Genomic DNA, 27290 nt, shown 5'->3' with positions numbered 1-27290 from the left:
GCCCCAAAGCCTGCCACAGGTCTAAGGCATCTTCCAGTGGGGACCCATAGAAAAGGATCAGAAACCACCAGACAATTCTGGAAGGAAAAGAGTAAATTATCAAAAGCAAGACAAAAACTGCCATTGCCACCTCCCCACGGGTCTCTCGCCCACATCTGCATCACCCAGTCCACGACCAAAAGGCAGGCATGGTTTCTTCATGCCTCTCTCTGCTCCACGTGCCTCCTCCGGGTCTCCTTCTGGCTCCATCCTGCTTCCTTCCTTCTTCAGTTTCCTCTGCAGCTTCTTCTCTCCCTGCTCAGCTCCACCCTCCCTTGGGTGGGGTGGAAACCTGGAACCACCCCCTTTCCTGGGGACCACCCTGTTACAATTTCACACCTATATAGATGATAAAGAAACAAAACAAATGAACAAACAAAACAAACCAAAAACAACATCTTTGTCTGTAAGAACCAAATATCTGCTGCCAGAGGGAAACAGGAAAAGGGGCTGAGGAATTTGGGTAAAGGAGTTCTTGTATGGTGAAGAATAGAAACTTTTTATTCAAATGTTAATTTTTAATGTACACCAAAACCTATCACTATATAATGGTAGAAACCAGTGGAACTTCAGTAAAAATTAAAAGAAAATGAAGTGAAACACAAAGATGTTTATTAGAGCTCATGAAATTGGTGATAATTCCGAAACTCCATTTTTATATATATGTAAAAAAGTGAAAGCTATTCTGAGATATTTTGACTTGCTCTCTTATACGCAATCCTCATACTTTTCCTTTTTTAAATTTTTTCTCTCTCAGCAGTTAATTTTTAAAAACAATGGAATCAACTGATGGCATATGAAGGGACATTTAAAGGTCTTAATTTCAGAGGACATTTATTCTGATTGCTGTGTGTTCTTTTTTTTTTTTTAAGAGGCATGTATTTTTATTTTTTTTTATTTGTTTGTTTATACATGCACTGGGTACAGTCAGAAGCGTGGGAGGGTGAGAGAATTCACCAGAGCCAAAGCGGGGAGCAGAGCAGGCAGAAGGACCGAAGTACACTGCTGAGGGGAGCAGTGGGCGGCAGGAGAGGTCTGTGCGCCATGTGGGACCCTCCTCTGGTGGCCGGGGAGCTGCCGGAGATCGAACTGGCGCCGCAGAGGCCGCGGGCAGCTTCGCAACCCAGCGCTCAACCGCTGCGCCACCAGGGAGGCCCTGCTGTGTGTTCTTTACAGTTTTTGCTCTAATACATGGGAGTCAGAATCTACAAGATGGATGAGGGTTGCTCAAAGACCCATATTTTGATGCAAATTTTCTAAGTCATCCTAAATTCCAGCCACTTCAAAATTCATGGAGCAAACCCAAAGATGTAGAATTGTGGAGAAAAGGGAAATTATTTCCTTAGAACAAGGAAATGACACCCTCAGGCTAAATTCAACCTTGTAAATACAATGAAAAACCAGCCACCTTCATTTAATTGCCTTTGGCTATCTCCTTGCTGTAGTGCAGATTTTAGTAGTTGCAAAAGAAACTACAATAGGGCCTCCCAGGTGGCTCAGTGGTTGAGCTCTGGGTTGTGAAGCTGCCCGCGGCCTCTGCGACGCCGGTTTGATCCCCGGCTGCTCCCCGGCCACCCGAGGAGTGTCCCACATGGCGCGCAGACCTCTCCTGCCGCCCGCTGCTCCCCTCAGCAGTGTACTTCGGTCCTTCTGCCTGTTCTGCTCCCCACTCTGGCTCTGCTGCTCCCCACTCTGGCTCTGGTGAATTCTCTCACCCTCCCGCGCTTCTGACTGTACCCAGTGCATTTTTAAACAAACAAACAAACAAACAAATAAATAAATAAATAAAAACATGCCTCCATAAAAAAATAAAAAAACAAACAAAAAATAAACTACAATATATGATGAATAAAGTTTGAAATATTTATTCCTTGACGAGAGACAAATCTGTCAATCCTTGTTCTCCAGTCATGATTTGTAAACATTCAAGCGCAGCTTCTCTGGCATAGGGAGGGTGAAGAAAGAGATCTGAGCCTGTGTCCTTCCCTTATCATGTCTCTGAATCTACAGAAAATAAGGGAACATTTTAGAGTTTGAAAATCAATGAATTTATCTTTAATTGCCCAACCAATATTAGCTTGCTAATGCTGTTGATAACATTTATATCAGAAATAATAATAATTCAGGGGTTGAATTATTATTCAATAATAATAATTCAGGGGTCAGTGATATAAGCGATGATTGGATAGTTCATTAAGTTGAACAAACATTATTAAGCACTCTTTGTTGTGGAACCATAGCTGAGGGATGTGTGAGGTATGGGGGTGTAAGAGTGCAGCAGAGATGGAGTAGAGAACAGAAAAGGAGGATTTATTGAAATAGCCTGCAAGGGAACAGGGGACAAGAGGGAGCTATACAGCTGTGTGTGAAGGATTTGAGACTTTTACACTAGGGTTACATAGGGTTTCTTACTTGGGGAGCCAGTTTGCACGGGTTATCAGCTGGGATGTCTGCTCTTGGGTGCAGACCTTTGACACCCTTTGACACACACATGTGCAGGCCCTGCCTCTGCATTCCTGGAGTTGGACTGGTTTATCTGCCATGGTGGTCAGACTAGTGGCCCAGTTCCCGTGGCAGCCTAATTGATGCCCTTCTCTGCTCAAGTCTCTCAAACATGACTATGGGGTAAGAGTGAGAGCTTAGTTTTTAAACTTATGAAATGATACCCTGACACCCGTGTTGGGCCAGATGTATACTGCAGGAGTGACAACATGATCCTTTCTCTGGAAATCACAGTATTTTCTTTCCTTTTTCCAGAATTTATATTATTTTTGCTTATTTGATGGGCACATGTTTTAATATTTGGTATTTAAACATGGTTTTGACAGGGAATGAGCAATAAAAAAATAAAGCAACCCAATTCAACCCCCTTTTGCTCTTTTGATTGTACCATAACTTACAACCTAATTGTCAGAAATTCTCTCTTAAGAAAACATAGAATTGCTTCTGTGTTTAGCCTTTGGGGAATTGGGGTTCCCTTTTTGGTAATTTACTTGACACTTATTGATGTAAGAGTGTTAAGTCATAAAGTGCATGCTTTGAATTGTTTCTGTCAGTAGAGACTTCTGAATTTAACAGATGCAGACAGGTGAAGACCAGGAAGAGGGAATGTAAATCGCATATAGGAAAGTATCCACTGTGGCAGGAAAACAGAAATCAAATGGTATCTGGTGGGGTAGCGTTAAATAAGGTTAAAATTAAACCCCACCCATTGCCCAGCAGGAAGGTTTGTGAGGCTTGAACACAGAGAGAATTGATAAGGCTGCTCTGGGTCCCAAACCGTAAGATGGATCCCTTTGACCAGGAATGTGGAGGCATGGCCAGGACACATTCTGGGTCAAAGATCAACCCCCCAGGATCAGACACCCCTGCACTAACCAGCCCAAAACTCACTCCCCAAAGCAAAACTGACAAAACCAGTTATAAAAGGGAGCCCCAAATCTGTCTTCACTTGCAGGTCTTTCCTGTCTCCCCAGCTGCTTCTCTTAGCAGTGTATTTGAACAAATGTGCCTTTTCTGTTCTCCAGTCTGCCTCTGGTGAAATTTTTCACCCCTGCACCTCTGGTCTGTCAAGGTATCGTTAAGAATTTGAAAACCAAGCCCCCACTCCTTGGCCAGCAGGCAAGTTTGGTAGGCTGGAATGATAAAGGGAGTAGGGATGGAACTGCCATGGAAACATGGACCTTAAGCTGGTGAGGCCCAGAACTGATGATCCTCTATGCTGATTCAGATCATCAGTCAGGACACACCCAAGACTAGTCACCCTAACCAGTCAATGGTGTCTAGAGTATAAAGAGAGACTTGGGACCCAAACTCTGAGCAGTACACCCTTCCGCTTTCGCCCTCTGCTTCTTTTAGCAGTGTATTTCAATAAATTCACCTGACCTTTCCCATCTGTCTCTGGTGAATTCTTTCACCCCTGCAACAGGGTCTCCACTTTGATTCTTCCCCACAACATTATATATCAATAAATCTTTGTTAGATATTAGAGTGGTGTGATTTCTTATAAAAGAAGATGGAATCTAACTTCTTCAACTACAGCAATCTTCTATCTACCCAAACCTCTACTCTTTGTTTTCTGAATTCAGCAAATAAAAATAAAACTTAAAAAAAAAAGCATGGGTTTCCCCTGGTGGCGCAGCGGTTGAGTGCAAGGCTGCGAAGCTGCCCGCAGCCTCTGCAGCGCAGGTTTGATCCCTGACCACCAGCGAGGGTCTCACATGGCTCCACAGAACTCTCCTGTTGTGCCCACTGCTCCCCTCAGCAGTGTATTTCGTCATTCTGCCTATTCTGTTCTCTGCTCTGGCTCTGGTGAATTCTCTCACCCTCCCGCACTTCTGACTGTACCCAGGGCTTGTATAAATAAATAAATAAAAAAAAAAAGCAAATAGCAATTAGATCTACCAAGTTGCTCAGGATAGAAAGTTTGGCATCATCTTTAATTTCTGTCTTTCCCTCACTTTCTATATCCATCCAAATCAGCCCTATTAGCTAACATCCTAAGCAAAGTACCATTCTGACCCACACCTCTCTCTTTGTCTACTGCAAGTTTCTCGGTTGTTTTCCCTGTTGCATTCTTGTTCTCCTACAATCTAGTTTCCCCAATGTAAAGAGATTTTTCTCAAACACAAATTATTCAATTCACTCCACTCACCAACATCTCTCTCCATTTTCACAATTAGCATGAAGTTCAGGCCATCACCCTGAATTAGGAAGTTCTGAGTGACTAGTTTCTGTGAATATCTGTGACCTTATCTCACAATTCCTTCTCCTTTGTCCACATGAAACACTGACCTCCTTTTTCTTACTGCAGGGTGATTCAGTCATTTCTGCCTGTCCGTGCTCCCCTCTGCAATTGTGATTTCTCCCAAACTTTGCTGTATGCATCCTGGTCTGTAAATAGAGTTCATATTGTCATTTATTGAAGTCTTATAATTTCCATTAAAGAATAATGTTTTCATAGCTTTACAGATGCATACATTTTATTAAAAATATCCTGAAGGGTTTCATATTTTGATGTTATCCTATATGTTATTGAAAATTCAATTGGTTTGTTTTGATCCTTTGTACAGATCCTATCACCATTTGTTATTTCTCTGTTGGATATTTTAAAACTTATTTATATTGCTTTTATTCCCTGCCACTGAAAAGTCAGTTTTATCACAACAGTCTCTCTATATCTTGATCAGTAGAACACTATCAATTCTACAAAAGTACAGTGTAGTTTCTCAATAATTAGTCATTGTTTCTTTTGAGTGAATGTCATATATAGGTAACCTTGGAAAAAGTAATTAACCTCTCTAAATCGCCTTCCTCAGATATTAATATATTTGTAAGTGCACATATAGATATATGTAATATATATAGAATTAAAACAATGATACTTATAGTTCCTGATATTTATCACTATTAAATCACTTTATTTTGGCTAAAGTGTTAAAAGCAACCTAAAAAACAAAGTATTCTGAATTTCCTAACATTTTTGTTTAGTTTTTAAGCACATTGGTATTGTTATGACCTATTGGATTTGTTAGTATATTCCTTCTCAAAGGAACTATTGTGTATATAGTATTATTATTTAATGTTATTTTTCTACTAAACTAGACTCCATGACACAATTAAAACCCCAAAAAGAAAGACAGGCTGAAAAAGAATCCTGAAATTACCTCTTGAAAATTTTAGAATTTAAACCTTACTAGTTCACTCCAACAGTAGTAACTGTGACTCCTTTTTTTAATTTTTTTAAAGATTTATTTTATTTATACAAGCACCGGGGTGCAGGGCAGATGTGCAGGAGGGTGAGAGGATTCCCCAGAGACAGAGCCGGGAACAGAACAGGCAGACTGACTGAAATCCACTGCTGAGGGGAGCAGCGGGCAGCAGGAGGGGTCTGCGCGCCACGTGGGCCCCTCGCGGGCGCGGCAGAGGCTGTGGACAGCTCCCCAGCGCGCGCCCAACCGCCTGCGCCCCCTGTTTGCTGTTCTCTCCACAGTGTGAGCGCGACAGTAAAGCATCTGCACAAGGCAGGGCCAGGATGGGGACGCCTTGAAAAGCCAAAACCCAGGACGGGATTGCTCAGGACAGATGAAAGGGCCTCTCGGGCATTCCAAGGGTTGCCGTTAAGCGGCAGCTTTTTCGTTAAGGCTGAGAAACCGCTGGGGGTTCCCTCTGCCAATGGCTGTGGCCTCTGGCTCTGACGCCACAAAGAGCCATTGTGACGGCACCGGCACCGCCTACATCAGGCCCGCCCGGACTGCGCCTGTGTCCTCAGGAGCCGGGAAGCTTTGGACAGTGACCTGTGCACTCCAGACGCCGACACAGAGAGAGAGATTGTGTTTTGCGGTATTTGGTTTTCTTTTGCTTTATTTATTGGTTTATTTATTTAATTATTTGTTTAGGCTATTTATTTTAGTTATTTTATTTTTCTTTCTTTGTTTTTTCCTTATTTTCCTTGTTTTTTTTATTTGCTTATAGTTTTTTCTACTTTTTCTTTTTCCTTTTATTTCCTTGTTTTTTATTTTCCTTTATTGTTTTGTTACTGGCTTATTTTTTATTCTTTTATGTCAGTTTTTAGTTTTTTGATTTTATTTTTTGAGTGATCTCCCCCATTTTCCATTTTGTTCTTGCTTCGTTGTTTGTTCTTTCTTCCCTTTTGTTGTTTCTCTGGGTTTTTATTTTGGTTTGTTTGTTTGTTTCAGGTTTTAGTTTCTAATTGTTTTTTGTTCTGTTGTTTGTTCTATTGGGCTTTGTTGTTCTGTTTTATTCTTAAATTTAGTGGTTAGTTTTAAATTAGTTTGTTTTTAATCACATTTTTACATTTACATCTCATTTGTCATTTTTGTTTGTGTAGTTTCATTCATTTGTAGTGTAGTTAGTATTGCTAGTAAGCTGAGTGTGCTTAGTATTGTTGGTGGAGTTAAGTTAGCATTGTTAGTATTTAGTGAGGTGAGTGAATACTTTCTGAGTACTATTAATACTAGATTAATAGTACATTTGTTAATATCGTAGGAGAGTCAGCTGTCAGTGGAGTTAGCACAAGGGCTGGGAGCACAGTCAGGGCTGGTGAGGGTAGTCAGCGTAGTCAAGTGCATAGGCACTATGTTCCAGGGACGTCAAGGGAAAAGCTACCTGGTGCTGCGGGAGCTGGGACGGGGCTCCCACGCCAAGGTGACGTTGGCGGTGCACGTGCTCACGGGCACGAAGGTGCTCATCAGGGAAGTCCGCAAGTCCGAGCTGTCCGACCTCCGCCTCCTGGCCCGCGAGATGGGGTGCATGAAGGCCCTTCACCACCCTAACATCGTGGAGCTCTTCCAGGTGGTGGACACCGGGCCGGAGCTGCAGCTCGTCATGGAGTACGTGCAGGGGGAGGACCTGCAGGACTTCCTGAGCAGGCATGGGCGCCTGGACGAGAGCGAGGCCCGCCCGCTCTTTAAGCAGATCCTCGCAGCCCTCAGCTACTGCCATGCCAAAGGCATCGCGCACCTGGATGTGAGGCCCGAAAACATTCTGCTGACCCGAGAGGGAAAAGTCAAGCTGGTGGGCTTTGGGCTCAGCGTCCAGGCCTTCAACCGGGTGCTGAGCACGTGCTGCTGTCTTCCAGAATACAGGGCCCCCGAGGTCTATCTTGGCCAGCAGTACAATGGCCCCAAGGTGGACGTGTGGAGCCTGGGCATCGTGTTCTATAAAATGTTGACTGGCACACTGCCCTTCAGGGGCCCAAACCTCGAGGCGATCAGGGTGCGCGTCCTGGGAAGGTGGGTCCATCTGCCTAACTACCTCACGGAGCAATGCCAGGACCTACTGGCCAAAATGCTGGCACCAGACCCCTGGAGGCGCAGCACCCTAGAGAAAATCCAGCAGCACGCCTGGGTAGCAGAAACGAGCGAGGGACTCCTGCCCTTCAGCGAGCCATCGCTCAGCCCCCAGGACCCGGCCATAACCAAAGCTATGGAGCGCCTGGGCTATCAGAGGCAGGAAATTCGGGAGGCCATTGACGCTAACAAGTACGACAAGGTCATGGCCACCTACCTGATCCTCCGCTCCAGGAAGCAGGCGGGGGAGGAGGACTATGAGGAGGAGGGGGAGGAGCAGACCAGGCGCGTCACCTCCCGGGTGCCAAAGCGTGTCACCTTTCGGGAGCCCAGTGACCCCGATTCCAAGGACTGCCTCCCGCAGCCTGAGGTTTCGGGGAATACCCCAAGGCCGGGTATCCTGCGAAAGCAGGAAGTCCATAAGAGGGGAACGGATGCCACCCCGGGCAAAAGGGTCACCTTTGCAGGTGTCTCTGAGCTGGTGGACGCCCAGAAGCACACCACCTCCGCAGGGCCAGGCTCCCTGTTAAAGGACGCCCGAAGGGCAGACCCTCTGCGCTAGGCCCGGTGCTGGAGGACGCCTGGGGGGACACCAGCACCTCTGTGGCCAGACCCCAGCAGGAGGACACCAGGGAGCACAGCAGCACCTTGGTGTCAGTCCTCCAGCTGGAGGACGCTGGGGAGCACAGCAGCACCACTGAGACAGGCCCCCAGCTGGAGAGGGACCAGGAAAGCAGGGCCAACACAATCTGTCCAGCTCCCCAGCCCTGCAGCACCACCCTAAGACCTCCCCCAAGACGTGGCTGGCCTTCCAGTGCAGTGGCCCCTTCAGCAATCATCAGGGCCAGAGATAGGGTATTAGATATTATCCTAGAATTTTGTTGCTGCTGTTCAGCATTCGAATTGCAGAGCAACAAAGACTAAAAATAGCACCAAACCAGAAAAAAGCCTCCCCACCCCCAAAGCACAACCACTCAGTGGCCATGGTGAACAGGAGTACACCAGGGAAGGTTGAGGCTCTGGAGAGGCTCAGGGACTGGGTCCAGTCACAGGAGCCAGGAGGAGCATGAGACCCACGGGACTGCAGCACAGAAATCTGGGCAAAACCGATGTCCCTGGAGCACAGATGTCCCTGGAGCAGAGCAGGTGAAGGGCCAGGAGGGCCAAGGAACTGGGGAAACACCTGGAGTGGAGCAGAGTGGGTGAGTGGTGGGGTGTGGAGGGGCTGGGGAGAGCTGAGCAGGTACAGGGCCCAGGAGGGTATGAGGCTGTGTGGATGGCCCCAGGGTCAGAGGCCCCAGGGCCAGAGGCAGGAAACCCTGGACCTCTCTCCCCCATCATAGGCTCAGTTCCCTGAGAACCATACTGCCCCCTTGCTGGGAGAGACCTGCTGCTCTATCCTGGGCACAGGGATGGCATAGAGGATGCAGGAGCTCTTGCAAAGGCTTGGGCCCAGGTGGTAAAACGTGCAGATTGCAAGGAGCAGATAGAGAGGGTCTCTAGCTCCCCTTAAGAAAGACTCGGGGACCAGTATATTAGAATCCAAACAGGACTCTTCAAGGTGGACAGAGTTTATTCACAGGCCAGCCCTACTCCACACGACCTGCTCAGATGGAAAATCTGCACCCCATCTTCCTACACCAGGAAGCCCTAGGCTATGATCAATCTCAGTCCCGCAGTGAGCATTGTCACCTTGAACTTTTGCAGCTTGGGATTCTTACACAGTGTCAGCCCAGCTGGAATTTCTCCTTTTAAAAATCCTCTCCAGATGGCCAACCACCCCTCATCCTCCCTGGATTCAAACCCTGCAGGGTGAACTTAGCCAAATTGGAAACATTATTATCGCCCAACAGATGCAGGCTTTGGACACCATTCTCTGCCAGTTGAATCACTGGGTCAGGAACGAAAAGCTACAGGGGCTATCTACCTTAAATTTGTGTTTTTTCATCATTGTTTAGATGGTGTTCAATTCCCTTCTAAAACAGGTTTTGCTAAGTCTGGTAAATGCAAGTGAGGTGAGGTATGTGTGTTTGAAAAAAGAAATGTATGGAAGAGGGATATTCTGAAGGGCCTTAAGATTATGTAAAGCCGGATGGGTAAAATGAAATGGCATTAGAATGAAAGCAAGCAAAAGAAAGTGTTGAAGGTCTGAGAGAGAGATTTTGGTGAGAAATCGTGCCTCCCTCTCCTCCAAATCATTCATGGGCTTGCTCATCTGACCAGCAAAGCCCCCTCTGATCGCTACCTCGTCAGCCGAACGTGGGGCCAAGACATCATGGATCCTGCCCCTAGTAGGCCCAGTGATCATGATTATGCTTTTCTTTGTTTCTGCACCCTGTTTTCTCTGCTTTATCCAGGCAAAGCTCTCTGACATGAGCCTTCACTCTCCCAGACCCGGGAAAGCCATTCCTGTAATTGACAGATGAGCAACAGGGCATTGCTCTAGGGGTTCTGGGCCAACCTGGGCTGTCCAGCGACCAGTTGCTTATTTCTCTAAACAAATGGATCCCACTGTAAGAGGATGGCAGGCCCGCCTGCGCACACTTGTGGCAGCTGCTCGTCTCGCTAGACAGGCCTTAAAACCCACACTGGGCCTACCTGTACATGTTAGTTCTCCACATCGGCTCCACGACCAACTCATTTACCAGCCTCTCTCCCCTCCATCACCCTCTTGTCTGTTAGATTTCTACTCTTTGTCAAAGACCCTCTCATCTCCCTCTCCCAATCGACGACTCTCCAACCTGCTAGGCCTCACGGGTGTTCCACTCCCTAACGCAGATAACACCCTCTTCTTACTATGGTGGACACCATCACCAGTTGGACAGTGGACCTGCCTTTATCTCAAAGATTACTCCACAGGTCTCCTCCCTGGGCATCACCTGGAAACTACACATTCCCTCCCGACCGCAATCCTCTGGTAAGGTAGAACGGGTAAATGGTCTGACCAGAGACCACCTAACCAAACTCTCCACTGAGCTGGGGAAATTCTGTGTGGAGCTGCTCCCACTGGCTTTAATGCACCTCTGAGTCACCCCTTGTGGCCCCTTGTTCCTGACCCCCTTTGAACGGATGTATGGCAGACCTCCTCTTACTAACCATGAGCTCCCCGTCCATCCTACACTGTTGGCTGGATATTTTCCATACTGCTCTTTGCTCAGACAGCTGCTCCAAGAACACACAGACCGTTGTCTGCCACAACCTGTGCCTCCGTCCCCTGATGCACCTGTCAACCTGCTGTGTCCTAGAGACCAGGTTCTTCTGAAAGCCATCTCTCCAAAATCACTTCCGCCAAAGTGGATGGGTCCACACACGATCATCCTGACTACACCAATGGCTGTCAAGGTCTTGGGCAACACGTCTTGGCATCAGCTTTGCAGGGTCAAACTGGTCCCTGTGGACAAGCAGTATGTATGCGAGTGCTGGGCCCAACTCGGGTACGCATCACTGCGCCCCTGGTCCAGGTTCCACTCAGCCTACAGAGCAGAGGCCCTCTGACTCTCTCTCCTCTGTTTCTAATCCCATCACTTCAAGCCACATCCCGTTCTTCTGTCTATGCCTAGAGATTCCAGATCAGTACAGCCTCAGGCAAGGTATTAGCACTCCCAGGGCCTCTGATCCTAACCTTATTTTTTTCTTTTTGCCCCATGCTTACTGCATTTCATCCAACACGGGATCCAAGACCTGCCCCGTAGCACCTTTAACCAACTCCTCCACCCATATCCTCGCGTCCCTGCAAAGACCATCTCATAACCAGGCCTGAGCCCCACCCTGGTCTTCGCCCCCGTCCAGCAGGAAGTAGCCAAAGAAAGAACCGTCGCCCCTTTTCCTATCAACAAAAGGCTGGTATGAAAGGTCGATGCAGGGGCCAGGAATGGGGAAGCCCACATACAAACAATAAGATGGCCCTAACACCAGTACCCCTGATTCCATCAAACAGAAACTGAAGCCATAAGCAGGAGAAAACAACTCGGCTCCACGAAAAAACAACTTTGTTCCCCCTAAGCCTGTTTCCCCGCTACCAACCCAGTTTTCCTGCCTAATGTCTCCTCACCCTATGAAATGACATCTCCCCCCACAACGGGCGTGACTTCAGGGACAACCCACCTTGGGTCAGCAAAGCTCGCCTTGGGGCACAATGAGTTTTCCCTTCCTTTGAGAAAGTTTAGCCTGGCTCCCCTTTTCTTTGCCACGCCAAACCATTCATCTTGGTGCCCGAAACCCAGAAGGCTGTGTTCCCTGGCGCCAGGGCCGCCTCCCTATCCCTGGGACTCTCCTCTCGATTGTAGACGCCGCACATCCACCACAGGCCTTGATCCTTGGGGGTGAGTCACCTGCCTGACCCTCCTTCCTGGGAGGCCCTCACCCCTTGTTACCCGGCTCCTCTCCTCACCCCCATCCTGGTTGACTGTTCCATAAACCGCAGGCCTATGCCAGCCGACCCCCATTGCTCCTGGTTCTGGATTTGGGGACGCCCGTCCAGCCCAGTTGTCCCAGTCCGGGTGTCAACTGAGCGGTGGAGATGTCCCCCTCGCTCGCCTGCCACCATTCCAAAGGCCAGGACTGGGTCGTGGGACGCCGCGATTCGGGTCCTGTGCCCCCAAAGGTCAGATGAGGTCATGGGAAACTGCGTTCCTGAGTCTGTACCCCCATTCGTTCGGGAGAGGAGTCGACTTAGCCATTGGGTCCTCACATTCCAAGCTGAGCCCAGCCATCCCTCTGGGACACCATCTCTCAAACCTCGATCCGCTGGGGCTCAGGCCAGATCTGCGCCTCAGCGTCTAGTCTTCTCCTGCAACACTGCCCAGCCTCAGTGCCCATTGGAGAATGGCTCTCATTGGCCAGAACAGGGCGCTTTCCATCTCACGGTCCTTACAGACCTGAACAGTTTCTGTCACCGCAATGGAACATGGTCAGAGATCCCTCATGTCCAGGCTTGCTTTCTCGTGCGCTCCAGTCCCTCCCTCCTGCAAACCAGTTCTACTTCCCAAGTCTCGAGGCTCTTCTCTCTCTTCACCCTCTCCAGACCCCTCTTCTGCATTCTCTGATCCTCTAGATGTTCAGTCTTCACCTCCTTCAGCTTCCCAGGCCTGGCCCCCCTTCCACCTCCCAGCCACCACACCTGCTCTCACAGTCGTCCTCTTTGTCCCCTTAGGCAGGTTGCGGGGACCGAAGGAGTAGGTGGAGTCCACGATCCTTTCCCTCTGTCTGATCTCTCCCAGATTGAAAAGTGTCTCGGCTCTTTCACTAACGATCCCACTACCTACACCAAAGAATTTCGTTATCTTACCAAGGTTACACCTAAGGTTACACCTATAACCTTCAGTGTCATGATTACACGTTATCCTCTCTTCCACCCTGACCTCTAATCAAAGAGAACGTGTTTTTCAGTCTGCTCGAGGCCACACAGATCAGGTCCACTTCACTGACACAACCATGCCCCCGGGCCCTGAAGCAGGTCCCCGCCAGGAGCCTGGCTGGGAATACCAGACTGACACTGACGCGGGTCGTGGGGGCAGGGCTCGCTGAGACACTTCATCACCTGCCTCTTAGCTGGGCTCCAAGAAGCAGCCGGTCTCCAAGGCGGTTAATTTTGACAAGCTGCGGGAGATCACCCAGTTCCACCCCGTACAGAGGAGAACAGTGACTACAAACAGCTATGAAGTGCATGTGGCTGCTAGATCCGTTCATACACCTACCCGGGATGGGTTGGTTGCATTACAACTGGCGTAGACGGCAGGACGGTTCAAAGCAGGATGGCTCTACGCAGACGAAACCCTTTGGAACCTGGGGAGGGATTGCCAGGTGGCCGGCCACGAGCAGATGGTACTCAGTGGCCGACCTCCTCGCCATGTGGGCACCTCCCCAGGAATGGCCAGAGGTAGATGGATCCCCAGGGCAGTTGGAACAGGCCCTGTATGAAATAGAAGAAACCCTGAATGGGTGCAGTGCCCGCGAGGTAACAGGAGCAGTGGGGTGGGTGTTTCTCACAGCTCTGCGACAGTCCAGGCAGAAAGAGCAATCTAGAGTCCAGCGAGTATGGGATGAGATGCGGGAAGAGATGTGAAAACTGCAACAATATTTGAGGATTCTGGAGGAGGAAGTTCAGAGAAACCAACCCACCATTCTGGAGATGCCAGACTCCAGCTCAGACAGGAAGGAGAGGGATGCTGGCCCTTTGCCCGAATCGCAGCCGGTGGTGGCAAACCAACCTGCGACTCCAGAGATGCCAGACCCCTCCTCAGGACAGGAGGAGGGGGAGGCTGGCCCTTTGTCCGAGTCCCAACCGGCGATGGCAAACCAAACTGCGGCCCCGGAGATGCCGGACTCCTCTGGAGAGGAGGTGGAGGCTGGTCCCTTGCTCCGGGCCCACCAAGTGGTGACTCAGAAATAAAGCAGCAGCCACCCATGGCCCCAGCGGGGGGGGGGGTCAGGCTGCTGGATCACCACAAATGACAGAATTTACTTCCTATCAACCATACACCCAGGCGGAACTGGTGGACTTGGGCAAACAGTTTCCACCAGAATCCAGGGGAACCCTTGGCAGCCTGGCTGCTACATTTGTGGGGCCTGGGGCTGGATGGGATTATTTGCACGGCACAAGTGATGGAGAGACTGGCCTCCGTGGCTTTACACCCATCCTTGCGACAGAGGCTACAGAACAGCCAGCGGTATGAACAGGGCGACCCCACCCTCCGGGAATGGATAATGGCTGCCATACGGACAGTCTGGCTGATGCAGGAGACGTGCCGGACACAGTAAGTGGATGGGAGACGTACGCCGAGCTGATACAGGTCATTCGGGAATTGGGGATGTGGTAGGCCATGTTTAATGTGAATTCCCGTGGTCCTGATGACGAGCGTTTCACAGCAGGGATGAGAGACTTAGTATTAAAAAATGTCCCCTCATCCTCATTTGGATCCCTCATGGCAGTTGTAGCACCCCATGTGGGTCGTCAGCTACATGACGTCACAACAATGATAGCCAGCTTGGGCGAAGTTGAGAACTGGCACTCTCAAACTCAGAAGGGAATATGGGTAGTTGTTGAAAAGTGAAAAGGAATGCCAAGGAGGGAAAGGAAGCCTCTTGGCATCACAGAACTTATTAAAGTCACCCATAACCAAATGTGGACAGATTTAGTGAGAGCAGGTGTAGATAGCAGTAAAATACATGCACAGCCCAATCTATGTTTGTTGGAATTATGGCAGCAGCTGCAAGAAGACCACAGGTTCATGACCATGAGAAGGACTGCTGCTCAGGGGGAGCCTGGAAGCTCCAGGCCTCAGGCAAATACCCTGCGCCTGGAAGATACTTGCTGCCAACCCTATCCTCGGGTGATGGCCTGATCGCTTTCAAATAGGGTGAGGGCCAAGGAACCTGTCCACAGGGGACGGGGGGGGACCGGAGGCCACATGTGGAGCTTGCCATCCACTGGTCCCCAACTAACATGCAAAGGGTTTTAGCTCTGGCAGACACAGGAGCAGAATGTACTCTGCTCTATGGAAATCCAGAAAGATTTCACGGGTCTATTTGTATTGATGGCTATGGAGGCCAGAGTGTCAAGGTGACAGCAGTGAGACTATCTCTGGGGATTGGGTGATTACCCCCCAAAAGAGTATAAAGTATATGTATCGCCCATCCTGGAGTACATCCTGGGGGTGGAAGTACTACGTGGCTTATGGCTAGAGACCACAGCCAGAGAGTTTCACCTTAGAGTGTGTGTGGTAAAGGCAGTGGTGAGCGGACACGCTAAGCATCTGCCCACACAACTGCCAGTCCCTAGGCGAGTGACTAATACCAAGCAATATCAGTTGCCCGGAGGCTACAAGGAAATTACGGGCACAATATCAGAACTGGAGAAAGTGGGCATTGTGCATACTTTCCACAGCCCCGACAATTCACCGGTGTGGCCAGTGAAGAAGCCCGATGGCTCTTGGCGCATGAGGGTAGATTATCATGAGTTAAATAAGCTAGTTCCCGCCTTGCATGCTGCAGTGCCTTAGGCAGCAGATTTGGTGGATTTGGTGGATCATCTGCTGGTGCCAATGAATGTCTTTTGCCACTAGGTTGATACCTCGCCTGGACTAACTTGTGTTCTGTTGTATTTTGTTGTTATAGTGTGATGTATACTATTCACTTTTGTGGGCCATGGCTGCATTGTTTATGTTTGCTAAGAAACAAAATTGTATATATGTAGATGGTCTGGCAGAAAACCCTGAGGGGGTGGATTGTAGGGTAAGTTAAAAAGCATCAGGCTTTTCTGCCCTCCCGCCATTAGGAGAGATGACGGATCCCTGTGGGCCTGAACGCAGGCCTGATGGCGGCACCTGGAGTAGGGTGGGGGTGTGGTGTCGAGGGTGGAGGAGAGCAGTGGAGTGTGCGGAGGAGAACGGTGACTACAAACAAGGGCGAGGAGCATGTGGCTGCTAGAACCGTTCATAAACCCACCTGGAATGGGTTGGTTGCGTTACAGCGGGGTCCTGGGGTTCACTCTGGGAAAGGTGTCAGTGCTCCCCTGTCAGTGGCATGCGGCGAGTTTCCCAGGCGAGTTTCTCCACGAGACAGAGACGGTAGTTATATTTAAAGAACAGGTTTATTAGGGAAAGGGAAAGGGGCAGGTTTTGCTGAGAGAGGCCTGCATGGTTGCAGGCAGGCGGCCTTGACAGGTCATAGGCGGGCAGGAAGCTGCTGCCCTGCAGAGGGAGAGAGTTGGTAAGAAGAGGAACCTACACAGTCCCAGGTGGGTAGAGGGAGTGCTGCCCTGAGCCACTGCAGAGACTTTACAGACACAGTCCTCTTCTGTTTGGGGGGGTCACTCCTTGTGAGCCGTCAGTTGGTTGCTGATTTTGGATAACCACGCAGAATCCAAGAGGGACCGGAGATACCAGGATGGGGAGTGGAGATTCCAGGATGGGCCCAATCTCCAAATCTTTCCCCTCAGGTCTGTGCTCCACTCCCTAGAGCATCTGATCCTGCTTGGGTCTCATGCCTTGTGATAAGGCCCTGGTGCCTAAGGGTCACGACCTCTACAGCTGAGTTAATGGTCATGCTATTTCCCTCTATCCCTACCTCCTTGTGAGTCAGGTTCTGGTGTCAGGGTACCTCCTTTCCAGTCTTTCTATTCTGTCTGCCATTAAGGCATTCCTATTATATTTTGTGAGGAGGGGAAGTTGGGTCCCGAATGCTGGGTGAGTACAGAGTAAGTGGCTCCTATAGCAATCAGAAAATTAATATCTTACCTGTGACATCCAGGGTTACCCTAGGCTTAACCACAGAGACCATGTCATTGGGGACCTGGTGACGTCCTTGGGCCCTATCACTTGTCATCCAGGAGGTGTCAGTAGTCAGTCTACTACAGGGCAGGGAGAGGGGCACCGCAGAACCCCCAAAGCTGCTTGCTCTAAATAGGTTCTGCCATCTGCCGCATCGACACAAAACATTTAAGACTTTAATGGAAAGGAACTTTACCACAATTAGTAAACAATACAGAAAAGACAAAGAATCTGTTAGAGGTCAGGGAGAAGGGCAGCCCAGACACCACAAACCTGCCTGCTCTAACTAGGTTCTGCCATCCGCCGCATCAACAGAAAACATATGAGACTTAAATGAAAAGGAACGTTAATACAATTAGTAAACAATGCAGGAAAGGTAAAGAATATAGTTTCTAAATCAAGCATCCAAAGTTACCTGTCCCCTTGTGGGGAAAAGTCCACCCATACAGGATTGGCCTAGAGCAAGGCCTGAAAGCCTGTCCCAAGTCTAAAGCGCCTTCCAGTGGGGACCCACAGAAAAGGATCAGAAACAACCAGACAAATCTGGGAGGAAAAGCGCAAAATCAAAATCAAGACAAAAAACACCATTGTCACCTCCCCACCGGTCTCTCGCCCATGCTGTTGTCACCCAGTCCACGACCAAAAGGCAAGTGCAGTTTCTGCACGTGTCTCTCAGCTCCATGTGCCTCCTCCAGGTCTCCTTCTGGCTCCATCCTGCTTCTTTCCTTCTCAGTCTCCACTGCAGGTTCTTCTCTCCCTTCTCAGCTCCCTTCTCTCCCTTCCTTTGGGTGGGGCAGGGAACCTGGAACTTCCCCTTTACCTGGGGACCACCCTATTATCATGGATAACTGTACGGAAACACATATTTTAACTGTCTTAATTTGTTTAGGTGAGATGTCATTAAATTTTAGTTTTCTTATACTAAGAAGCAAAATATAAACCTGCAAGCTCAACAATATTTAGAGAAAGTGATATTGTTTAACAAATTCTCATTCTTAAACTTAATAAGACCTTAGTTTTATATGAAATTTGGCCACCATTTAAATAATGATAAAAGAAAAAATTTAAGGGAGAGATACCAATTGTAACTGTTAGTTTTTCTTAGGACTGGAATTTTAAATTAATTTCAGAGTTGCAAATTCTAACATCCCAAAAACCAAATTTCTTTCTTAGGCAAGTACTAGATAGATGGATGAAAACCAAGAAAAATAAGAGAGACTTAATATCATATACATTTCCTACATACCTGTGAGGAACACAGTGTTGCTAAGGAACTTGCCCACGAGGCTAATTTTTGCTAGGACAAGGGGAAAGAAAGAAGTCAATCTGGGATTTTTCTGGAAAAGAATTTTATCAAGAGATTTAGGTCTAATCATCAAAATGCAAACTTATCTTTTTTGATGTAGACTAGGTCAATTACTCTTTTTTTTTCCTGAATACTATGTGCTTCCTTTTGAAAATAAAGACATTTCAACATAAAATATTGATACTCAACATGAAAAATGTAATGCTTGCATGCTTCAAATTCAGCCATTAAGTTTTGATCTAGTTTTTGATTACCAAAATCTTAAATCCTGATCTCAAAATTGGGGATTTTTTATTAGACTTTATATAGGTGTCATTTATAACTAATACTCCTAAGGCATTAGACAGTGATAGAAATGGATATTTTTTTGATTCTTTTTTTAAAATGTTGGTCATGTGCATTAGTTTTAAAAAGTAGTTATTTTTTTAAAAAAGTAGTTATTCTATCTGTGAAAATACTGAGACATTTTTATTGATGAAATATAGAAACTGTTTTTACTAATTCCTTTAGAGAAAATATTTCTCAAAATTGTATATTTTTTATTTAATTTTTAAAATATTTATTTATTTATTTATACATGAACCAGGGTACAGGCCAATTGCCAGGGAGGGCAATTTTTTTTTTTTTACCAAATTGCCTTGATTGCCTTTATTTTTTTTTAAATATATTTTGGTGCTCCTTCGTTTGGTGAGTATATGTTAATGAGTGTTATTTCTTCTTGAAGTATTGTCCCCTTGATCATAATGTAGTGACCATTCGGGTCTGTTTTTATCTTTTGGAGTTTGAAATCTGTTTTATCTGATATAAGTATAGCTGTTCCTGCTTTCTCTTTTGGTCCATTTGCTTGTAGGATTGTTTTCCATCCTTTAACTTTGAGTCTATTTTTATCTTTTGTAGCTAGATGTGTTTCCTGGAGACAGCAAAAGGTTGGGTTTTGTTTCTTAATCCAGGCTGCAACTCTGTGTCTTTTTATTGAAGAGTTTAGTCCATTTACATTTAGAGTTAATATTGATATGTTAGCATCTGTATTTGCCATTGTGTTTGTCTTTCCTTTGATTTTATTTATTTATTCTTTTAATAACTTTTTTTTGGCCTTCTTTTGTTGTTATTCGTCCCTCTGAGGTTCTGGCTTTAGGATTACTTGTAGTATTTTTTGGAGTGGGGGTTTAGTCATAATGAAATTCCGGAGTTTCTGTTTGTCTGGGAAGGTCCTTATTCTTTCTTCATAGAGGAAGGAGAGCTTTGCAGGATAGAGTATTCTTGGTTGGCATCTGTTTTCTTGGAGTCTGTTGACTATGTCCCTCCATTCTCTCCTTGCCCGGAGTGTTTCTTCGGAGAAGTCTGATGTCAGCCTGATTGGTTTTTCCTTTGAATGTTATCTGTTTCTTCCCTCTTGTCAGCTTCATTATTTTTTCCTTGTCCTAGATTCTTGGGAGCTTTACTATTATGTGTCTTGCTGTATTTTTCCTTTTGTCGTGGAAGTTTGGTGTTCTTCTTGCTTCTGGTATATCAATTTTCAGCTCCTTCTTCACATTTGGGAAGTTCTCTTCAATTATCTCCTGGAATATTTTCTCTGTTCCTACATCTCTCTCCTCTCCTTCTGGTATTCCTATAACTCTTATATTTTGTTTCTTCATGGAGTCAGATAGTTCCTGAAGTCTTTCTTCGTTCTTTTTCCTTCGTACTTCTCTTTCCTTTTCTGTTTTGGTTCTTTTTATTTCTGTTTCTTCAAGAGTACTTATTCGTTCTTCCATTTCATCTATTCTGCTTTCATTGCTTTTCCCAGAGTTCTTTAGTTCCTCCATTAATTCTTTGATCTCCTGCGTTTCTTTTGCTTCCCTCTTTAGGGACTCAATTTCATTCTTCTGACCATTGTTTTCCCTCTTTAGGGACTCAATTTCCATCTTCTGATCATTGTTTTCCTTTATGAGTTCTGTCATTTTTTTAATCACGGCAATTTTAAATTCTCTTTCTGGAAGTCTCAGAAGTTCTTCCAAGTTACTGTCGTTGCAATCTGGGGGGTGGTTTTCTTTTTGTGGTGTGCTTTTTTCCTGAGGGCTTGTTAGGTTGCGTGTGGTTCTTCTACTCCCTACTGTCTGTTTTCTAATTTGTCGTATGCATTGGGACACTGTGTTGCTGGGACTGGCCGGCATCTTGGGTGAGCTTCTCCGCTCCCCTCTGTCTCCTCCAGGAGCCATCTGTCGGTTTCAAGCAGTCTTTACTGAAGAGAGGTGCCTGTTCTAAAATGCCGATGTGGGGACACACTCCCCTGTGCGCTTGGTCTGCCCCGGCGGTGGGTTCCCGCTCCCCCTCTGGGTTTGGACTGCAGGCCAGAAGGGGCCTGGCATGGGCGAGCTTCCCCACTCACCTCTGGCTCCTGAGGGAGCCTTCTGCAGGCAGTCTTTACTGAAGAAATGTCCCTGTTCTAAAATGGCGATGCGGGACGCACTCCCTGCGCGTCCAGTCTCAGGCACACTCTTCTGCATGCCCGGTCTGCCCCGGCTGTGGGTGCCCGCTCCCCCTGTGGGCTCAGACTGCTGGTCTGAAGGGGCCTGGGGTGGGCTAACTTCCCAGCTGGCCACGGGCTCCTCCAGGAGCCTTCTGCTGGTCAAGCAGTCTTTTCTGAAGAAAGGTGTTAGTGACTTTTTTTCTGGTCACTAGGTGGCGCCAGAGATCTCTCCTAGAGCCCTTGGGGAGCTGTGTTTTTCACCCCGTGGGACAGGGAACAGAGTGGGAATGGTAGGGAAAACCTCAACGGCTTTGGGGTGCTGTGTCTGCCTTGTGCCCCACCGACGTGGAGGGCCCATGCCCCGAATTTCGTGCCCCGGGTCTCAGTTCCAAAGCCCTCAGGTCCAGGACGTGGGCTGTAGCCCAGTTCAGTGGCCCCAGGAATGGCGCCTTTTGCACCCTGCTCCCGTGTCCGGGCGCCTGGTTTCTGATTACTCAGTGAGGGACTTTCACCTCAGTGAGGGCCCTCGCGTGTCTCCCCGCAAGCCTAGGTCGCAGGCGCGGGGACCTGGGCAGCCGCGATCCTGATCCACGTTTGCTTTTCAAGCGCGCCGCTTTTCCGAGCAAGCTTACCGGCCAGCCCGGGGCTGTGTGCAGGTCTCCAGAGTCTTTGTTGTTCTCTAATGGCGCCTGGAGCCGTTCGCTCACCACCGTGGTGAATCCTGCAGGGTTCTCCACAGCTCCCGTTCACGGGGTGTGGTGGCTGAAGTATTTCCTTTCCACTCCCAGTCCCACTTGCTGCATAGTTTGTTCTTGTTGTTTGTTTTAGTTTGTTTTTTTCCTCCTCTCTGTTGGTTGGAGAGTGCTGACTTTGTGGGTGGGGGGGCAGGGTTCTGCGCTTTCCTCCCTTCTAGTCCTCTTTTATGGCAACTTTCTTCTTCGGGTAGTTTGCTGGAGTCGTCCATTTATCTTCCGTGCCCCAGTTCTCATTGGGACCTGCCGCTTTTCCTCCCTATTAACTTTTTTTTTAATGGGAGATCTTACTCGCAGCGTCTCCTCGCCGCCATTTTGCTCCGCCCTCCTATTTATTTATACATGAACCAGGGTACAGACCAGTTGCCAGGGAGGGTGAGAGGATTCACCAGAGACAGAGTGGCAGACTGATTGTAGGCCAAATGGTTTTCAGGCTTTTCTGCCCTCCCACCATCAGGACTGCCCTGCCTGATGGGGCACCTGCAGTTGTTACATTGTAGCAAACTGTCTTCTTTACTTCTGTGGGCCATGAGAGGAGTCCTGAGAGATAGTCACCAAGAGAAGCAGAAGCAGGAGAGAGGAGAGAGACAAAGAGACAGAGAGAGAGAGAAGGGGAGAAAAGAAGCCAGAGAAGCCCAGAGTGAAGACTTAGGGCTTGGAGGCCTGCCGGCCTCTTGGCCCCCTGGCACCCCAGCCTGCCGTGTACCTGGTTGCTGCAATGCATGTAAAGCTCAATAGAATCTTGAGAAAGCCACTGAGGACTCCAAGACTCTCCTTTACCCTGTCTGCCAGATCAGAGAACCTGCACTGTGCTGTGCCTATCCTGCCACTACACTGCTGAGGGGAGCAGCGGGCGCCACAGGAGAGGTCTGCAGTGCCATGTGGGACCCTCGTTAGCCAGCCGGGATCGAACTGGCACTGCAGAGGCTGTGGACAGCTTCACAACACTACGCTCAAACGACTGGGCCACTAGGGGAGGCCCTCAAATTTATATTTTTAAGAGTGACTTGTTGGCTTTAACTTTTTTTTATGTACCATGAGGTATACAGGAGAAGAGACACATTAAGATCTTATTTTATAGTTCGCTTATTCCTGGACTCTCACTAGAAATCTGATTTTGGGGCCTCCCCGGTGGCACAGCAGTTGAGCACTGGGTTGCGTGGCTGGCTGGTTCGATTCCCGGCTGCCGTTCGAGGGTCCCACATGGCGCTCAGACCTCTCCTGCCACCCGCTGCTCCCCTCAGCAGTATACTTGGTTGGTCTGCCTGCTCTGCTCTCCCCTCTGGCTCTGGTGAAATCTCTCACCCTCCTGCGCTTCTGACTGTACCCAGTGCTTGTATAAATAAATAAATAAATCTTTAAAAAAAAAAAGAAATCTTAGGTTTGGAATTTAACTCGCAAGAGCTGAATTTTCACTCTATAGTTTTAGCAGGCTAAGTAGTTTTAACAAAACTTTACACAGACCCGATAAGCAATTTGGAAGTTTTCTCAACCATTAAGTGTCCTGTATAGATTATTAGAAGTCCAAAGTAACTTAGCAATTTTTACAATAAACAGTCAGATTTTAAGATTAGGAAAACACAGGGAAATAGAAATTTATACCCATAGTATTTGTAGTGTAGTTAGTATTGCTAGTAAAGAGAGTGAAGTTAGTATTGCTGGTTGAGTTAAGTTAGCATTGTCAGTATTTAGTGAGGTTTAGTGAATACTTGAGTACTATTAGTACTAGTACATTTATTAATATCGTAGGAGAGTCAGTTGTCAGTGGAGGTAGCACAAGGGCAGTGAGCACAGTCAGGGCTGGTGAGTGCTGACCCGAGAGGGAAAAGTCAGGCTGGCAGACTTCGGAATCAGCGTCCAGGGCTTCAACCGGGCGCTGAGCACATGCTGCTGTCGCCCAGAACACAGGGACCCCGTGGTCTACCTTGGCCAGAGGTACAAAGGCCCCAAGGTGGATGTGTGGAGCCTGGGCATCATGCCCTACCAAATGGTGACCGGCACACTGCCCTTCAGGGGGCCCAGCCTCAGGGCGATCAGGGAGCGCGTCCTGGGTGGGAACGTCCACCTGACCTCCTACCTCACGGTCCAGGGCGGGGACCTGCTGGCCAAAATGCTGGCACGGGACCCCTGGAGGCTCCGCCCCCTGGAGAGCATCCAGCAGCACGCCTGGGTAGCAGAAACGAGCAAGGGACTCCTGCCCTTCAGCGAGCCGTCACTCTGCCCCCAGGACCCAGCCATAACCAAAGGTATGGAGCGCCTGGGCTACCAGAGGCAGGAAATTCGGGAGGCCATTGATGCTAACAAGTACGATGAGGTAATGGCCACCTACCTGATCCTCTGCTCCAGGAAGCAGGCGGGGGAGGAGGACTATGAGGAGGAGGGGGAGGAGCGGCCGAGGCGCGTCACTTTCCAGGTGCCGAAGTGCGTCACCTTCCGAGAGCCTGGTGACCCGAGGTTTCGGGGAATACCCCAAGCCAGTTATCCTGCGAAAGCACCCAGTGCAAAAGAGCGGAAAGGATGCCCATACACCCCCCTCCCGCAGCTTGAAGTTTTGGGGAATGCCCGAAGGCCAGGTATCCTGCGAAAGCTGGAAGTCCAAAAGAGGGGAAAGGATGCCACCCCGGGCAACAGGGTCATCTCCGCCAGGTCCCTGAGCTGGAGGACGCCCAGAAGCACACCACTGCCACAGGGCCAGGCCCCCTGCTAGAGGACACCCCAAAGGGCAGACCCTCCATGCTAGGCCCAGAGCTGGAGGACGCCTGGGGGGACACCAGCACCTCTGTGGCCGGACCCCAGCAGGAGGATGCCGGGGAGCACAGCAGCACCTCGGTGTCAGTCCTCCAGCTGGAGGACACTGGGGAGCACGGCAGCACCACTGAGACAGGCCCCCAGCTGGAGAGGGACCAGGAAAGCAGGGCCAACACAATCTGTCCAGCTCCCCAGCCCTGCAGCAACACCCTAAGATGTCTCCCAATACGTGGCTGGCCTTCCAGTGCAGTGGCCCCTTCAGCAATCATCAGGGCCAGAGATAGAGTATTAGAAATTATCCTGGAATTTTGTTGCTGCTGTGCAGCATTGGAACTGGAGAGCAACAAAGATTGAAAATAGCGCCATAGCTGGCAGAAGACACCCACCCCCAAAGCACTACCACTCAGTGGCCATGGGGAACAGGAGTACACCAGGGAAGGTTGAGGCTCTGGAGAGGCCCAGGGGCTGGGCCCAGTCAGAGGGGCCAGGAGCAGCATGAGACTCACAGGACTGCAGCACAGAAGTCTGGGCAGCACAGATGTCCCTGGAGCACAGACGTCCCTGGAGCAGAGCAGGTGAAGGGCCAGGCGGGCAACGAAACTGGTGAAGCACCTGGAGGGGAGAAGAGTGGGTGAGGGGTATGGTGTGGAAGGGTTGGGGAGAGGTGAGCAGGTACAGGACCAGGAGAGGGGTGTGGGGCTGTGTGGGCAGAGCCTCCAGTGGCCCCAGGGCCAGAGGCGGGGAACCCTGGACCTCTCTCGCCCATCTTAGGTTCTGCCCCCTTGGTAGGAGAGACCTGCTGCTCACCCCTGGGCACACGGATGGTGCAGAGGATGCAGGAGCTCTTGCAAAGGCTTGGCCCCAGGTGGTAAAACGTGCAGATTGCAAGGAGCAGATAGAGAGGCTCTCTAGCTCCCCTTAAGAAAGACTCGGGGACCAGTATATTAGAATCCAAACGGGACTCTCCAAGGTGGGCAGAGGTTATTCACAGAGCAGCCCTACTCCACCACGACCTGCTCAGCTGGAAAATCCGCACATCTTCCTGCTCCTCGAAGCCTAGGCTATGATCAATCTCAGTCCCCCAGCGAGCACACCTAGGTGTCCAGTGTCCCCTGGGCCGAAGCTGCAGCTTGTCATGGAGTACGTGCAGGAGGGATTTTGCAGCTTGGGATTCTTACACAGTGTCAGCCCAGCTGGAATTTCTCCTTTTAAAAATCCTCTCCAGATGGCCACCCACCCCTCCTCCTCCCTGGATTCAAACCCCACAGTGTGACCTTAGCCAAATTGGAAACATTAATATCACCCAACAGATGCAGGCTTGGGACACCAGTCTCTGCCAATTAAATCACTGGGTACAGGAACGAAAAGCTACAGGGGCTATCTACCTTAAATTTGTGTTTTTTCATCATTGTTTAGATGGTGTTCAATTCTCTTCTAAAACTAAGGTTTAGCTAAGTCTGGTAAATGCAAGTGAGGTGAGGTATGTGTGTTTGAAAAAAGAAATGTATGGAAGAGGGATATTCTGAAGGGCCTCAAGATAATGTAAAGCAGGACGGGTAAAATGAAATGGCATAAGAAAGAAAGCAAAATAAAGTGTTGATTGTCTGAGAGGGAGATTTTGGTGAGAAATCCGTGTGTACTCAGGTGTCTCCCCCTCTTTCAACACATTCATGGGCTTGCTCATCTGACCAGCAAAGCCCCCTCTGATCGATACTTTGTCAGCCGAAGCTGGGGCCAGTACAACCAAACGTGGACAAGCTCTCCCTTACTGCCATGGATGCTGCCCCTAGTAGGCCCAGTGATCATGATTAAGCTTTTCTTTGTTTCTACACCCCGTTTTTTCTGCTTTATCCATACAACGCTCTCTGAGATGAGCCTTCTCTCTCCCAGACCCGGGAAAGCCATTCCTGTTATGGACAGATGAGCAACAGGGCATTGCTCTAGGGATTCTGGACCAACCTGGGCCAGTCCAGCAAACAGTTGCTTATTTCTCTAAAAAAATGGATCCCACTGTAAGAGGATGGCAGCCCTGCCTGCGTGCACTTGTGGCAGCTGCTTGTCTCGCTAGACAGGCCTTAAAACCCACACTGGGCCAACCTGTAAACGTTAGTTCTCCACCTAGGCTCCAGGACCTGCTCATTCAACAGGCTCTCTCCCCTCCATCACCTTCTTGTCTGTTAGATTCTACTCTCTTTGTCAAAGACCCTCTTATCTCATCTCCCTCTCCCAATCCTCAACTCTCAATCATGCCAGGCCTCAAGGGTGTTCCACTCCCTAACGCAGATAACACCCTCTTCTTACTATGGTGGACACCATCACCAGTCGGACAATGGACCCGCCTTTATCTCAAAGATTACTCCACAGGTCTCCTCCCTGGGCATCACATGGAAACTACACATTCCCTCCGGACCGCAATCCTCTGGTAAGGTAGATCGGGTGAATGGTCTTACCAGAGATCACCTAACCAAACTCTCCACTGAGCTGCGTAAATCCTGGGTAGAGCTGCTCACACTGGCTTTAGAGCACCTCCGAGCCACTCCCTGTGGCCCCTTGTTCCTGACCCCGCCTTGAACGGATGTATGGCAGACCTCTTCTTACTAACCATGAACTCCCCGTCCAACCGACACATTGGCTGGATATTTTCCATACTTCTCTTTGCTCAGACAGCTGCTCCAAGAATACGCAGACTGTTGTCTGCCACAACCTGTGCTTCTGTCCCCTGATGCACCTGTCAACCTGCTGTGCCCTGGAGACCAGGTTCTTCTGAAAGCCATCTCTCCAAAACAACTTCCGCCAAAGTGGATGGGTCCACACACGATCATCCTGACTACACCAACGGCTGTCAAGGTCTTGGGCAACACGTCCTGGCATCAGCTGTCCAGGGTCAAACCGGTCCCTGTGGACAAGCAGTATGTA

General features: G+C 48.8%; 1 protein-coding gene across 1 annotated transcript in view; it reads left to right on the top strand.

Annotated features, from left to right (window-relative positions):
- The first annotated feature begins 7137 nt into the window (after positions 1-7137).
- LOC119250737 (zinc finger protein 300-like) overlaps positions 7138-27290 on the top strand; it is a 68311-nt gene continuing 48158 nt past the window's right edge. Inside the window, exons 1-3 of the mRNA XM_054697776.1 lie at positions 7138-7242; positions 7417-7527; positions 13401-13475. Of these exons, the coding sequence (XP_054553751.1) occupies positions 7138-7242; positions 7417-7527; positions 13401-13475 (291 nt within the window). The remainder of the gene's footprint in view (positions 7243-7416; positions 7528-13400; positions 13476-27290) is intronic.

This window comes from Talpa occidentalis, unplaced genomic scaffold (genome assembly GCF_014898055.3).
Source record: "Talpa occidentalis isolate TD23 unplaced genomic scaffold, MPIMG_talOcc4v2.1 talOcc4.18, whole genome shotgun sequence".
NCBI lineage: Eukaryota > Metazoa > Chordata > Mammalia > Eulipotyphla > Talpidae > Talpa > Talpa occidentalis.
Note: the sequence above shows the minus strand (reverse complement) of the source record. Positions and strands in the feature narration are given on the sequence as shown.